The 15,132-nt window shown below is 47.9% G+C and overlaps 1 protein-coding gene across 2 annotated transcripts in view; it reads right to left on the bottom strand.

Moving 5' to 3' along the window:
• Positions 1-2,539: 2,539 nt before the first annotated feature.
• Positions 2,540-15,132, bottom strand: part of LOC144807191 (E3 ubiquitin-protein ligase TRIM11-like) — a 297,802-nt gene continuing 285,209 nt past the window's right edge. The window contains exons 8-9 of one of the 2 annotated variants that reach the window (XR_013606133.1): positions 4,252-5,295; positions 2,540-4,177 (exon numbers count right to left, since the gene is read on the bottom strand). Coding sequence is in view for 1 of the 2 variants with exons in the window: in XM_078673072.1 (XP_078529198.1) it covers positions 4,748-5,295 (548 nt within the window). In the remaining variant the exon portion in view is untranslated. Of the gene's footprint in view, positions 5,296-15,132 lie in introns of both variants that reach the window. The other variant, XM_078673072.1, reaches the window with a different exon arrangement.

Below are 15,132 nucleotides of genomic sequence, written 5' to 3'. Positions count from 1 at the left end.
ATGTTGACTCTTAAGATTTCTCTTCACTAAGACACGCAGCCTGCAATGGCAGAGGGCATGGTCTTGGTGAGGGGTCACTGGGGTGGCACAAGCAGTGCTGCAGCCCAGAGGACCCTCTTCAATACCCATGCCCTAGGCACCAGGGGTACCATTTATTATCAGGGGCAACTGAAGTGGTGTCAATAGTGGTACAGTTTTATGGAAAGAACACTGGTACTGGGGACCTGATTAGCAGGGGCCCAGTACACCGCAGTCAAAGTTGCATCAAAAACCAGGCTAAGGGGAGGAGCCACGCTAGCGACCAAGATGGCTGCTTAGGCTCCCGGCTCCGCCGACCTCCGTCTCCTGCCAGATGATTCTGATATTAATCCTGAGCCCGCGCCCTTCCTCCGTGTAGATGAACCGGAGTGATGTCTGATGGTGCGATCCCGGAAACTTTACCAGCTCGGAAGACGAAGTAACGTCGAGATTAAGTTTGAGGCCTAAACCAACTTTGGAGCCGGGGCCTTGAGTACTGGAATGGCCGGGTTCCAGTTGAATAACATCGGCCGTGGGAGCTTGGCTCGGAAGACGAAGTAACGTCGAGATTAAGTTTGAGGCCTAAACCAACTTTGGAGCCGGGGCCTCGAGTACTGGAATGGCCGGGTTCCAGTTGAATAACATCGGCCGTCTGGTCTACAGAAATGGAGGTTGTTTTTGCCCGATTTTGACAGCGGTTCTCGGAGTTGTTCGATATCGTAGGAGGGGAGACGTGGCACGACTGAGGCTGTGGGCGGAGGCCCCTGACCGGGGTCCCGGATTGCCACCATCCGGTGTTCGCTGGGTCGGGGACTTCGCTTGCGGTAGCGGAGTGCAGATTGCTACCGTGGTGAAAGATAATTCGCCCTCCACCGACGCCCGTTCCACTCTTGCCTGCTCCCCAGAGAGACCGGGCTCTCTGGTGGAAGTGAATTAGGTCACCACCGAAAGTGGAGAGATGGGACGGGCAGAGTTTGAACCATCGTTGGGAACTGTACTGGCGGCCATCGGGGCACTTAATTCGTATGTGGAAGCCCTAGTGAATAAAATGATTGCTGGTACGTTTGATAAAGGGCATATGAGACCGGACCCTGCTCCACTGACAGCACCAAAGCGAGCTACGACACCCACAATGACCATAATGTCGGAAGATGGAGGCCCCGTGCAGCAAGAGGTGCTGAAGCCTCTGGATAGCGAGTTGGCCGATTACCGAGAGCTGGGAGTGTCGGACGGATCATCGTGCTTAACATCGCCTTTGACTGTGGGAAGACAATTCAGTGCTACCTTTCCGAAGACTCCTGTTGGGAACTGTTATTGGCTCGAAACCGCAACATTTCCTTCCTTAATACGATTGCGATGGGAACAATGTGGGGAGTTTTCGTTGATGAGGAGGGCATTTACTGATGATGGGGTTTTCAATGATTTTACTTCTTTTCCTCGTCTCAGGGTGTACTGTGAAGACCTTTTTACGCACTTTTACTATCCTGTGGTGACGGCGGTTCGGCCGGAAGAAGTTCGCACACCTGATCGGAAAGGTCAAGGCTGAGACTAATTGACTGGGCTGGATATCGTGGCTTTGATGGATGTGGGATTCGCAACCATTGTGTTTATTGGAGGGAGGGCTGTATTTAATGCTTCCCCTGTTTTGCACGAGTTTTTTCATAGATGGGTGGTTCGGTATACGGGGGAAGGCTTGGTTCTGGCGGGGGAGAGGGGATACCGGGGGCCCATAAGACGGCGGTCCTCCTCCATTTACTATTTTTAGTTATCATAGTTAGATGGGGTGACAGCAACACTGCTAGTTGGGGACTGGCGAAAGCTGCATGCAGGGGTGCAGGGTGGGGGGAAGGGGTTTATGTAAAGTAGGTGTTTTTGTTTTTTCCTATTCCAAGATCCTTTTCGAATCCTGATATTGGGGGCTGTACTAACGAGCAATCCTGTTTGGTGGGTGGACGGATTATGAGGGCTGTACTGTTTGAGATGAACTTTGTAAGGTGTTGCGTCTCTTATTGTTCCGTGCTGGCTGCGGCCATTGTCTCAGCCCCGATGTTTGTTGCAGCTCATTTCTCCTGCCACTCGAAATTGCTGATCTTCATGATGATCCTGGTTTTTCTGAGTGGAGGGGTTTGTGGGCTGTATCGGTTGGCCTGGGCTTTGATTGTGTACTGCGCTCTTCCTGGCTGCACACTTGTTAAAATCCATGGCTCAGCTCTATCCTTTGTGGTTATCCGTCTACCTCGCAATATATGTATGTATATTTCTTTTGGTTCATACTGTGTGGCACCCACTGTTGGTTTTCTTTGTTTTTCATTAATAAAAAGATTATTAAAAAAGAAAACAGGCTAAAAGTGTCTGTGTGTGTGGGGGGCGGGAGTACTGCAACAACACCCAGGTTTTCACACAAGAGTAGGGAGAGTGATGGAAAGAGACATTTCTCAAACTTTACTTTATACAACAGCTTTTACCTGAGTCCCCCACAGGGCCTTTAGCCCACCGAACTTGACTGAAAATAGACAACCTGTTTTTTCGAATTTTGTGCATTTATTATTTCACTTCATCTAAATAACATGTTTTGTTGGACACAATTATTTTTATCAGCATGGCATCAATATATTAATGCCATGCCAGGGACAATAATGCAATCAAATAATACATTAATAGAGCAACTGTACCCAAAAACACATTGCAAATTTCATATTACATGTCATTACCACAATATGACACAATCTATATAAGAAAACACCTGTTTACTGAATCACAGATGTTATAATGACTTTCAGAGGGGAAACACATCTTTGACACTTCAGTGTGATTGTAGCTCATTGCTTCAAAGAGAAAGAAATATAATTTTCTGATCTCAAAGTGGCACTTTGCATCAATTTCTTAACCCCCAGGGCCCACTTATGAAATATCCAAAGGTCACATGCGAAGGACATCAGAAGAAGACATCCTGTATACGAGGAAAAAAGCGATTGAAGACAGGATCTCCACTCATGCACACAACAGCAAAGAACTCTTCAACATCATCAAAGAGTTTGCCCAACCCACCAGCGAGTCCACCAACATCCCTCTACACAAGACCTCTGCGACAAACTCAGCACCTTTTTCCACCACAAAATCAAGAGCATCTACGACAACTTCAACGAAGACAACCTGAACACTCACCAACAATCCCTGACACCCTGAAGCCAACAATCGACAACTGGACAGCCCTCACCACCGAAGACACAGTGAAGACTATGAAGTAAATGCACTCCGGGGCCCCCACGGACCCCTGCCACCACCATATTTTCAACAGAGCCGCCGACACCATCGCACCCATGCTCTGCCACACCATCAACCGCTCCCTGGCAACCGCATCGTTCCCTGATGACTGGAAACAGGCAGAGATCAACCCCTTTTGAATAAACCCTCGGCAGACCCCACCGACCTCAAAAACTACAGACCCATCACCCTGCTCCCCTTTCCCAGCGAAAGTCATAAAAAAAGCCATCAACAGCCAACTTGCCACATTCATCGAAGAGCACAACATCCTCGACTCCTCCCAATCCGTATTCAGAAAAAAACACAGTACGGAAACCGCCCTCCTCGCCGTAACAGAGGACATCTGCACCCTACTGGACAAAGGAGAAACAGCAGACCTCATCCTCCACAAGCCCTCAGCTGTTCGACACAGTCTCTTACCGTACCCTAATATGCAGAGTCCACGACACAGGGATCCGAGACAAGGCTTTCAACTGGATCCGCTCCTTCCTCTCCAGCAGAACGCAGCGGGTCAGACTCCTCCCTTTCCCCTTTCCTCTCAGATCCTACACCAACCACCTGCAGAGTCACCCAGGGGTCCTCCCTCAGCCCTACACTCTTCAACATCTATACGGCTCTGCTCGCCCCCATCACCAGAACCTACAGACTCAACATTGTGTCAAACGCAGACGACACCCAACTCATCCTCTCCCTATGCAACAAACCCAACACCGCCAGACACAATTTTCGAGAAGGCATGGAAGCCGTCGCCAAATGGATAAAAAAACAGCTGCCTACAACTAAGCACCATCAAAACAGAAGTACTCATCATGTACCCTCACCTGCTATCCCATACGAAGGACATCAGAAGAAGACATCCTGTACCCTCACCTGCTGCCACAAGTGTGGGGACACACTGGCATTAGTGTAACCATGGCGCTTTATATGTGGACATATTATTATTATTATTATTATTATTAAGTGTAGGGCATTCAAAGGGCACATCCTGTACCCTCACCTGCTGTCAGATGCGAAGGGCATCAGAATAAGAAATCCTGTACCCTCATCCGCTGTCAACTGAGAAGAGTAAGGAGAGTCAGTAGGAAACCTAAATGCGGAAGGCGTAATTGGCATATCGCACTTAGACTGAGTTACTGGTGCATAAGTGTCTCCTGTTAGATATACAGAATAAAGAGAAACAGACAGGAGTGTGGGAAAAATGCGCTCTTCCCTGGGGCCTGCAAGTCCCAAGTCAAATGATCAGGTAAGAAGAACGGGCTGAGCTATGTTGGAGTCGTGTCTGTTTATGTCCATTTAACATGACTCATACAACACAAGACAGAGAACACAAAACACACAAAACACAAATAGGAACTTCTCTTCCCCCAATTATCCCTCTTCCCTGAAAATCTTTCTCTCAAGTCAGGACCAAGACTTAAGATCCCAATATTTTTTTGTCGCTTCACATTGTCCCCAAATGTGACTCTCAAACGGGCTGCGTCATTGAGAGGATGCACAATGCGGCCACATTTTTGCCTTTATCTTGGTTCCATGGACAAAAGAACGGGCACAGGACAGGGGGAAAGGAACACCCAGAGAAGGTGAAGAGCAGAGATCTATCCTGCACATTGTACATCAAGAGCTTGCCAGCCTCATAGTCCACAAAGATACCCACTGCCCTGAGAGGCTGGCATGGCCTCAGTGTGGTCCAGAGGGGGGCAGTGGAAGCCAAGTATGCACCATCCAGAAGAGACACCATCCAGTATCCCTGGTCCAGTGATGCTGTTTCCTCACTCTTCCGTCTCACAGATTCATCGCACACCCCCAGACTCCAGCGGGTCTTGTCACCAACCCTGACTTCCCAGTAATGTCTGCCTGAGTTGAGTCTCTGTCTCCCCAGCACAAAGGGGAAAAACTCAAATGCTTGTGGATTATAGGACAGATCCTGAGCGGTGCCTCCATAGCTGACGCTTCTTCCATCCGCCGACACGATGAGGTGGCGATTGGCAGTGCCAGGATCCAGAGTCACCGGACCTGAAACAGAGAAGTACAGCTGAGAAGACATCCAATCACAGCACTACCAACAGCACATCAGCCAATCATTGAGGTCTGCAGCCAGCTGTTGGAATTGGAGGTCTCTGGGTGGTAGAGGTAGATACTTCTGACCACACAGGGACCCACCTCCTCCAGGAACGTTGCCGAGCGCTTTAGTCTGACCCTCAGATGGGAGGGTTGTGCATTTATGGTCGTGCACAGTAAGGTCTCACCACACTACAAAGGGACACCACACCAGTTGATTGTACGAATAAAGGGTTCTTTATATAACAATTGTCATCAGATTCGCAAGGTCAAGGAGCACACCATACAATCAGGTGGGGGGTTGGGGTATCCCCAGGCACTTATAGTGACTTAAGGGACAGTTCGATCTGGTTTAGTCATAGAGGCGTTCCCAGTACTCACAGTCCCACAAGGGAGGTGGTCACGAGTCCACGGGCACGAGGTACACAGCGTCCTGGCTGGTTCTGGGGAACTGTGAAGAGTAGCGGTGACGTTGCGGCAGGAGGTACGAAGCGTACCTGGCAGCCGGCTCTCAATCCTCGAGCCACGTGGGGTCTGCTGGACTACGGATGCGGGGCGTATCAGGCGTACGGCTCTCAATCCTCGAGCCACGTGATACAGTGATGCTGCAGGTGCGGGGCGTACCAGGTGTATGGCTCGCACTCCTCGAGACGCGTTGATTCCCTGGGGCTGCGGGTGCGGGGCGTACCAGGCGTACAGCTCTCAATCCTCGAGCCGCGTGATACGGTGATGTGGGTATGGAACATACCGGGTGCTCGGCTCGCACACCTCGAGCCGCGTTGATTCTTTGGTGCTGCGGGTACGGGACGTACTGGGTGCTAGGCTCGCACTCCTCGAGCCGCATTGATTCTTTGGTGCTGCGGGTATGGGAAGTACCAGGTGTACGGCTTGCACTTCTCGAGCCGCATTGATTCTTTGGTGCTGCGGATACGGGACATACCGGGTGTTCGGCTCGCACTCCTTGAGCTGCGTTGGTTCTGCGGTGCTGCGGGTATGGGACGTACCAGCGTCAGGCTTGAACTGCGACCAGGTCAGCAGGGCTCGAGCAGTTGGAAGCGGAACGTCCTTAGGGGTGAGTGGAGCCGCGACCAAGTCAGCAGGGCTCGATCTGGGGGTAACGGGACGTACTTGGGGTTCGAGTCAAGCCGCGACAGTGTCAGCAGGGCTCTCTGGGTCACAGGGAGGAAGCGTACTTAGGATCCAAGTCGGACGAGCCGCGACCAGGTCAGCAGGGCTCTCTAGGATGAAAGAAAAATGACAAGCCCCTGTAGCAGAAAGGGCCGCTAGTTAAAGTCCTTTTCTCTTTGAAGTCCTGAGATCTCGCAGGCGGTTCCCTGGTGCCCCGGTGCTGATTGTGGGGTCTTCCTGCCAGCTAGCACCTTGATCCTTTGAAGTCTTGCTGCAGGGTTCCCAGACGACCGGCGGGGAGGCGGGATGTGTGATCGAAACTACTCCAACCCCCTCACTTGGGAGAGGCTCGCTACCCTCAGGCAGGGGGAGACAGCCTGGCATGGTGCGTTTGGCGTCCAGGTTTCCCTTGGTTCGGGGCCCTGCGTGGGGGCTACGGAGTTAGGGGTCTTAGGGAAAGGGTGATTTCTAAACTGGGCATTCTATCGTTCCGCTCTATGACTAGACTTCATGAATCCGGGGGATCGGGGTTGCTACGCTGGGGTTTCTGTTATTCCCCCGGGGTCATGGAGGATCTGTGAGGTCAGAGGTCAGGGTTACATTAGGGGGTCCTCGCATGAGGCTACTGTTGGGGGCATGGGGGCGTCTAGCCTGAAGAGTGGGTCATGCACGTGGGAGGTCTAGGGGAGTGGATGTAAGGAGACCCACGCCAAGGATGCTAGGTCTAATACCAGCCGTGGCAGTTGGAAAACATTAACCCAATTTTAAACCAGTAACACCCAGCCAATAACAGTGGCACTAACTACTTGCCCATTCTCTGACAGTGCTGGTCACATTTGACATGTGATTAATTCAGATGGATGAACTTCCTTGGATGGCAAATAAAGCAGTCCCACCCTTTTCCTCTTAGATCTTTTTCAAACATTTAGCACCTTTCAATTCCATAAAACCCTATGGGTATAAATGAGTTCAACAAATGATAAATGACATAACAGAATGAAGCTTAATAGCATCTAAATCTATGGGTCAAAGGTTGTATGGTACTGAGGACATATGAGATGGATGTGAGATTGTGCTTATGGCGATGCATGATGTAAGTTGTGTGGACATATGATGGTTGGTATGTTGCCGTATGATATTTGTTAGACCGGTTGTATGACGTTACAATGCATACTTTTACAACGCATGCCTTTACAACGCATTTTTCACAACGCAACATCCTTTACAACGCATGCCATTACAACGCATGCCATTACAACTAATTGCCAAAAACTACCTTTACAACGCATTCCATTACAACGCATACTACCTTTACAATGCATACCATTACAACGCATACCATTACATTCAATGTATGGTAAGTATTGGATAGTATAGGGGTAAAAATTACTATTCTAACTCCAGAGGGTGCAACAGTAGGGTAAGTGTTGGATAGTGTAGGGGTAAAAATTACTATTCTAACTCCAGGGGGTGCATTAGTAGGGTAAGTTTTGGATAGTGTAAGGGTACTATGTGTTGTAATGGTATGCGTTGTAATGGTATGCTTTGTAATTACTGCGTTGTAATGACATGCATTGTGATGGTATGCGTTCTAGTGTCATGCGATGTAATCGTTGCGTTGTAATGGCATGCGATGTAAGGGATGTTGCAATTTAATGACTGCATTGTAATGGTAGTGCGTTGTAAAAGTTGCGTTGTAAAGGTTGTTTCCCGTTAGACCGGTCAGTCTTCCCTTCCCTTTGTTTGCTGAAGATCCCTTGTTCATCTTTGAAGTCTTAAAAGTTCCTCCTGAGACAGCAGCGCCAACCTGGCCTTTGGAAGGTGAGTTTATCATTCACCATCTTTGTGTTGTATTTTTAGGCAATCTGATAGTTACATATTCCATATGCCTTGTTTGAAGCCGTCCTGTTTGTTACCAGAATCTCTAGTGCTTTCCTCGCCATGTGGTTCTTGCGGAGACTACAGGTACAACAGCAGTTCTGATTTGTATACCCTCTCGCTGGCTTCTTCACAATTAGCTGCTGGGAGTTATTACTTTCTCACAAAACATCCAGACCTAATATCTTTGCCTATGGTTGTTTGATTTTTATTGTCTTTTGTAGATCCTTGTATGTTATATTTTAGATTTCGTTGGCCTCAGCACTCTGTGCTCTCTCTGCACTTGGTGCACTCGATGCACTTTGCCGCTGCTGACAAGTGCTAAAGTGCTTGCGCTCACTCCCTAAAACATAGTAACATTGGCTTACAGCAGATTGGCATATTTAATTTAATTATAAGTCCCTAGTTAAGTGGTATACAATAATCCAGGCTGGTAATTGAAATGCTATTAGTGGGCCTGCAGCACTTATTGTACCACCTACTTAAGTAGCCCCTTGAAAAACTTTCCAGGGCTGTCATTGCAGCCTGATGTCAGTGTTGAACTACCAATTCGACTTGGCAAAACAACCCTCTTGCCAGGCCTAAAACACCCTTTTTATTAACTATTAGTCACCCCTAGAGTAGGCCCTAGACAGCCCATAGGGTAGGGTGTATTGTACTTAAAGAGTTGGGCATGTACTTTTAAGTTTTACATGTTCTCGTGGTGAAAAACTCACCAACTCATTTGTTACTGTGGGGCCTGCCTCACCCATACGAAAATACTAGGTTCCTTTATTAGATCTAATGAGTGATAACGTTTTGATTCTGAGCAGATAGAAAAGTCATGTTTGGTATCTGCGGAATTGTAATCCTCTTGGTAAAGACAGATGTTAAGTCACAATTATGAACATGTGACTTTTAGAAAGTGGAGAACAAGGACAAGGGGAACCCTACTCACTATGAACCAGGGTATGTCATATGTAACAGAAACAACGGTTCCAGCGGAAAGTTAGGCTTATCTATAATAATAATCAAATGCACAATTGCAATCGGAAAGACGGGTTAAGCTGATGTCAGAAAGAAAGTGGGCCTTGCAGACTTTATGTTCACATTAGTTCTTTTTATCAGATTTGTAAAATTCGAATTGACATATACATAGACCAAGAAAATGCTTTTGTGTCCCCAGTTAAATGGAACCATAAAACAAACAGTGAAAAATATGTAACGTGTACAGCTTGGTTTCCACAATTTTTTAAAGGCGACCAAAAATTAACTTAGTAATGATTCCAGCTTCTGTGTACAATAGTCAGAGCCGTTAAAGTGGTTCGCTTTCAAATACAGTCAACCGCGTTTCGACCCTTTTACAGTGCAGGATCTCTTCAGGACCAAGGGATAAGGGATAAAGGCGATTGTTCAGCCTGGTGAGACAGTGAAATAGAGAGATACCGGTAAAGTGAGAGAGGAAAAGGGGAAATACACACATGGGGACCTTGAAAGACGAACTGGTGGGCTGACAAACAAGCTCATTGTAACCAGGCAGACGACCGGAGCAGTTGGAATTGACTGATTTATACCAAAGAGTAATACTGCCCCCGTGGCACGATTGGTCCCACGGCCGGTTCAATTAAACGGAAGAATCTACTCCATCACATCTAGCACGATTGAGCAACCTATGATTAAGACTTCAATTGGGGGGTTTGGTCACCATTTGGGAAGTTTACCCACAGGAAGTGGGTTAAGAGTAATAGTTGATCACTCAAAAAGGTTCCACCAGGGGCCTTCTGGTACCAGCCCAGTTCTATGAAGCACAGTGGGGAGGGGTTATGGAGTCTCCCACTTCCGATCATTGTCAGAAGCATACCTTTGACCTCGTCCGTCACTCTCAATACCCAGGCCGGTTAAGGGGAACAATACCTGGCTGCACAATGTCGTCTGGGCCCAGTGGAGGAGAGCGCAGTTGGTACGCCGCACTGATGGTCAAAAAGGAACAAGCAATGGTCGGGAAATTAACTTGAAAGCCTCTCAGAAGGAAGAGGCACCACGCCCAGCACACGTCGATCAGAGTCCCACCCAGGCAATCAGGGCACAAAGTCTGGTGCGCAGTGATATGAACTGCACCAGGCAATTCTGATCTCACACAACAAAGAGTTGCAAATTCCGTATCTCCCTGGAAATGAGGCACAACACCTGGTGCATGTTGATACTTGCCATTCAGACAATACCGGTAACGCACAATGAAGAGTTGTAAATGTTGTACCTCCTTGGACATGAGGCAAAACTCCTGGTGTGCGTTGATACTGGTTGCACTGTGCAATTCCAATCACACACACATATGCAAGTTCAGCAGTGCCACACGAGGTAGAAGGCAGCAATTGCACAGGCATATCCTCACTTCCGAGGGTTGCACCATGTGAATCAGACACTTAACGCAATGAGCATGCAGATGGCGTGTCACACGAGAGAGGTGCAGCACGACTGACGAGTAGGCCACGCTGGATCCCACAACAGGATCCACTCATCACCAACAAAACTGCTATATGTGTTGAGGTCTAGGATCCAACAGACGATGTGGGCAATTAAGAGGGCACCGCTATCCAGGTGACACAAGTGGACAATGTGGGTCCCTCATGGGAGGTCTTTGATGTCCATGAGACCTTCCCAAGAGAACAGGGGGCCAGCCAACAAGGCCCTTGAATAGCACTCTTTGGGGTGCCACAGCAGCAGGCAGTCAGCCCAGGCCAGCCACTATTCAGGAAGGGCACACCGTCGCTTTCAATGGCAGTCATCCTCTTTGTGCACCACACAGGTCCAGGTTATCAGGTCCCACGGCCCCACAGGTGTATCTTTGCCCTCCTGAAGTGTGGCACCAGCAGTTATACTGTAGTGTGCCTATCAATTTGGGGGTGGTTCAGAGAAGGCCTGTGTGGAGCTCGTGGAGTTTCAATCTGCGGAATTCCGCAGAGTTCCTGAAAAATTCCAACAAATTCCGCAGAGTAAGGGGAAGATTTACAGGCCCCATGCGCCACTTTTGCATCACTTTATCCATGTTAAAAGTGACGCAAAAGTGGTGCGAGGGGCCTGTAAATCTGCCCCAAAATCTTTACCAAGGAAAATCCCGTACAATGCATATTGGCTTCACCAACACCTTACTGAATACCCCTATGCCAGCATGATGCAAGGGTAGAAGGAATGTTGTCAAGCCACAAAAAACAATTTAAAAAGCAGATCTCCTAATCCGTGAATATCTAAGCCTTAAGTAGTTGGCAATACGTACAATATCTTGAACTTACTCTGAAGAGCTGTGAGAAACTGGGTTCTTGTTGCAGTTCCCCTTCACAATTTTAGCCTGGCTTCTGATGCAACTTTGACTGAGGTGAACTGGTGCCATGCTAACCAGGTTCCTAGTACCATGCTCTTACCCTAAACATGCACAACAATTAGCGCAACTTCAGGCACCACTGGTAGCCCCTAATAAATGTTACCCCTGATACCCAGGGCATGGGTACTGAAGAGGGTCCCCCTGGGGCTGCAGCACTGGTTGTGCTATCCGTAGTACCCCTCACCGAGGGTATTCACTCTGTCATTCCAGGCTGCGGGTCTTGGTGCAGAGAAATCTGAAGAGTCAACAGGGCACACAACCCAGTGTGCCATGCAACCCATATACTGCATGAGATGTAAATGAAATCAAATGAAATTAAATTATAATTTGTATTGTGCACTAATACCCCTGGTTGACTAGGAGCAGCAGATTTGATTTTTAAAAGGGACTAACAGGAAATGGAAAAGGTTGGTTGAGGGCCTCATTCTATTTGTTACACAGCCAGGTCTTTAAAAGTTTGCGAAAAACAAGAAGATTGTTTTCTTTCTTAAGTGCCAAGGGAAAGAATTCCACAAGCTGACTGTGCCTGCCACACAACCTCTTCTTCCCCCAAGATGCAGCTTTTGCCCTTGGAGTTACAAGATTAAAATACGATGCTGAACGAAGCTTCCTTTCTAGAACATACCCCATAAATTTATATGTAAAATAATCAGGACCAAGCCCATGTAGTGATTTAAAGGCAATGCAGAGGGACTTAAAACTTCTAACTGGTAGCCAATACAATATTGCCAGGGCAATCGCCACTGATTGATATTTAGGGATGAGGTGTCACACCCAAATAGAAGCATCTCAGTTTTTCCTACATTCAGCTTTAGACAGCTTTTGGACATCCATTTTCCAACTTCCTGTATACAGCCATGAAATCTAGAGGCAGTACAAACTTCAAGAAAACATGGAGCCTGGCTGGAGAGGGTTAGCACCACCTGCCCGTACACCACCTCCAGATGCAAGCTTCAGGTACTCAAGGGACCCTTCTGTGGAGAGGATAGTACTGCCTGCCTGGTACTCCTTCACTGGGTGCAAGGTTCATGCACTCAGGGACTGGTTTCGGAGGGGCTTGTAGCTCCCCAGTACACCACCATGAGGAATAAGCTTCACACACTCAAGGGTTCTTAGTGCAGTGGGCTAGTACCGCAGCCCATTGCAACACCACCAGGTGCAAGTTTTCATAGTTGTCCATAGTCCTTAGGTGCAGTCTAAGGCGAATATAGCACGTTACAACGTGTACTTTTATTATGCGGTATTTAACAACGCCGTTGTTACAACAACCACTTTATTACAACGCGATGCCATTACTATGCAAGTCATTACATCGACTTGTAGTAGATGGCGCCATAACATTAGGAATATATCATTTACTAATCCAACTCCAGCCTACACAACAGTAGGGAAGGTGTTGGAATAGTAAATTATACTATTCCTTATGTTAGAGTGCCATCTACTGCAAGTCGATGTAATGACTTGCGTAGTAATGGCATCACGTTGTAACAATGCGGTCGTTATAACGACCACGTTGTAAAGGCATTGCGGTCTAATGACCGCGATGTAAAGGTTGTTTCCCGTCTAAGGCAGTACCGCCAAGTTACTATCCACTATATTCTCATACTATAGTTATTCCAGGGGGGAATCAGGTCATTGCCCTGAAGACAATCCAGCACCTTTAAGGGGCATAAAGTGGACTGAAACATGTTGGCATTAGTGTCTTAGAATCATAATATCCCATATGACCCTATTTTCTTCCTTTTTAATATCCCTGACGGATACAAGAATAAAGGGAAACTGGGATCTGTCTGTGGATTTTTAAAACGTTATCACCCTGGTCAAATACATCTATAAGAGCTCCCTGAAATACGGTCGAGCCCACCCTGACTTTTAGGCGTCAGGGTGTCCCAATGATGAAGCATTACACCACTAGGGTGTTTGAGGGTATACAAAACAAAAGGACTTTCCTCCTTTCCTACTTCATAGTGGCTCATGATTCACAGCTTCACATACAGATTTTCCACCACTGCTCGTTCAGGATCCATCTACAATAGTAAACCAGTATATTGGAATGCGCTGCACATCCTGGGTAACCCAATGTGTTTAGGCATACGTAGCCCTTTTTCAGGAGTAACTAAAACACATGTTTACTTTGTTCGCCATAAGCTGGCAGGGTATGCCCAGACGTGGGTCCCTTGCTCACTTTGCCACAGGATTCAAGCTGCAAAAAGAACAATTTATGGAAAGAATGCAGAACAATGTCATATATTCATTCCAGTACAGATATCTGGGCCTAAATCTATTGCTTTTTTGCTCACCATGCCATTCCAGTTTGAACCCAGCCATATGCAAATCATTCTTGACCATGCGCCCAATGGAAATAGTCCAGCCCGAACTGCCAGGCCAGGTCCTCCCTGGACTGGAAACAAGCATCCTATGACTGGTTTCGGGGTTTCACCCCTCATCAGCCAGGATAGCTTGACTCCATTGGCATTCAAGCTAGCCTGGCTGATGAAGGGTGTTACCCAGAAACCGGTCCGAGGATGCTTGTTTCCAGTTCAGGGAAGATCTGGCTTGGCAGTTCGGGCTGGACTGCTCCCATGAGGCACAGGGTCAGACTGATTTGCATATGGCTGGGTCCAAACTGGGGTGACGAAGTGAGATAACGAATGTTGATGGATTCAACCCAGATCTGTGACTGGGGGTGTGTCTGAAAAGTTTCAGCACTCCGTCCATCATCTCCTTGTGTTTGCTTTGTTCACCCTAAGTTGGCAGGGTATGCCCAGACATGGGTCTCTTGTTCACTTTGCCACAGGATTTAAGCTAGCCTGGCTGATGAAGGGTGTTACCCAGAAACTGGTTCCAGGATGCTTGTTACCGGTTCTGAGAAGACATGGCTTGGCAGTTCGGGCTTGACTGCTCTCATGAGGGACAGGGTCAGACTGATTTGCATATAGCCATGTCTGAACTGGGGTGGCGAAGTGAGCTAAAGAACAATGATGGATTCAACCCAGATCTTTGACTAGGATGGGTGTCTGAAAAGTTTCAGTGCACCGTCCATCATCTCCTTGTGTTTGCTTTGTTTGCCCTAAGTTGGCAGGGTATGCCCAGACGTGGGTCCTTTACTCACTGTGCCACTGGATTCAAGCTACCCTGGCTGAAGAGGGCTGTTAGCCCGAAACTGGTCCCAGGATGCTTGTTTCCTCTTCAGGAAAGACCTTGCTTGGCAGTTCGGGCTGGACGGTTATCCCATGAGGCACAGGGTCAAGATTGATGTGCATATAGCTGGGTCTGAACTGGGGTGGCGAAGCGAGCTAAAGAACAAGGATGGATTCAACCCAGATCTGTGACTGGGGGTGAGTGTCTGAAAAGTTTCAGCGCTCCGTCCATCATCTCCTTGTGTTTGTTTTAAATATTTTTAGTCATGCTGCAAATCATTGTCAAAG

This window comes from Lissotriton helveticus, chromosome 1_2 (assembly GCF_964261635.1).
Source record: "Lissotriton helveticus chromosome 1_2, aLisHel1.1, whole genome shotgun sequence".
NCBI lineage: Eukaryota > Metazoa > Chordata > Amphibia > Caudata > Salamandridae > Lissotriton > Lissotriton helveticus.
Note: the sequence above shows the minus strand (reverse complement) of the source record. Positions and strands in the feature narration are given on the sequence as shown.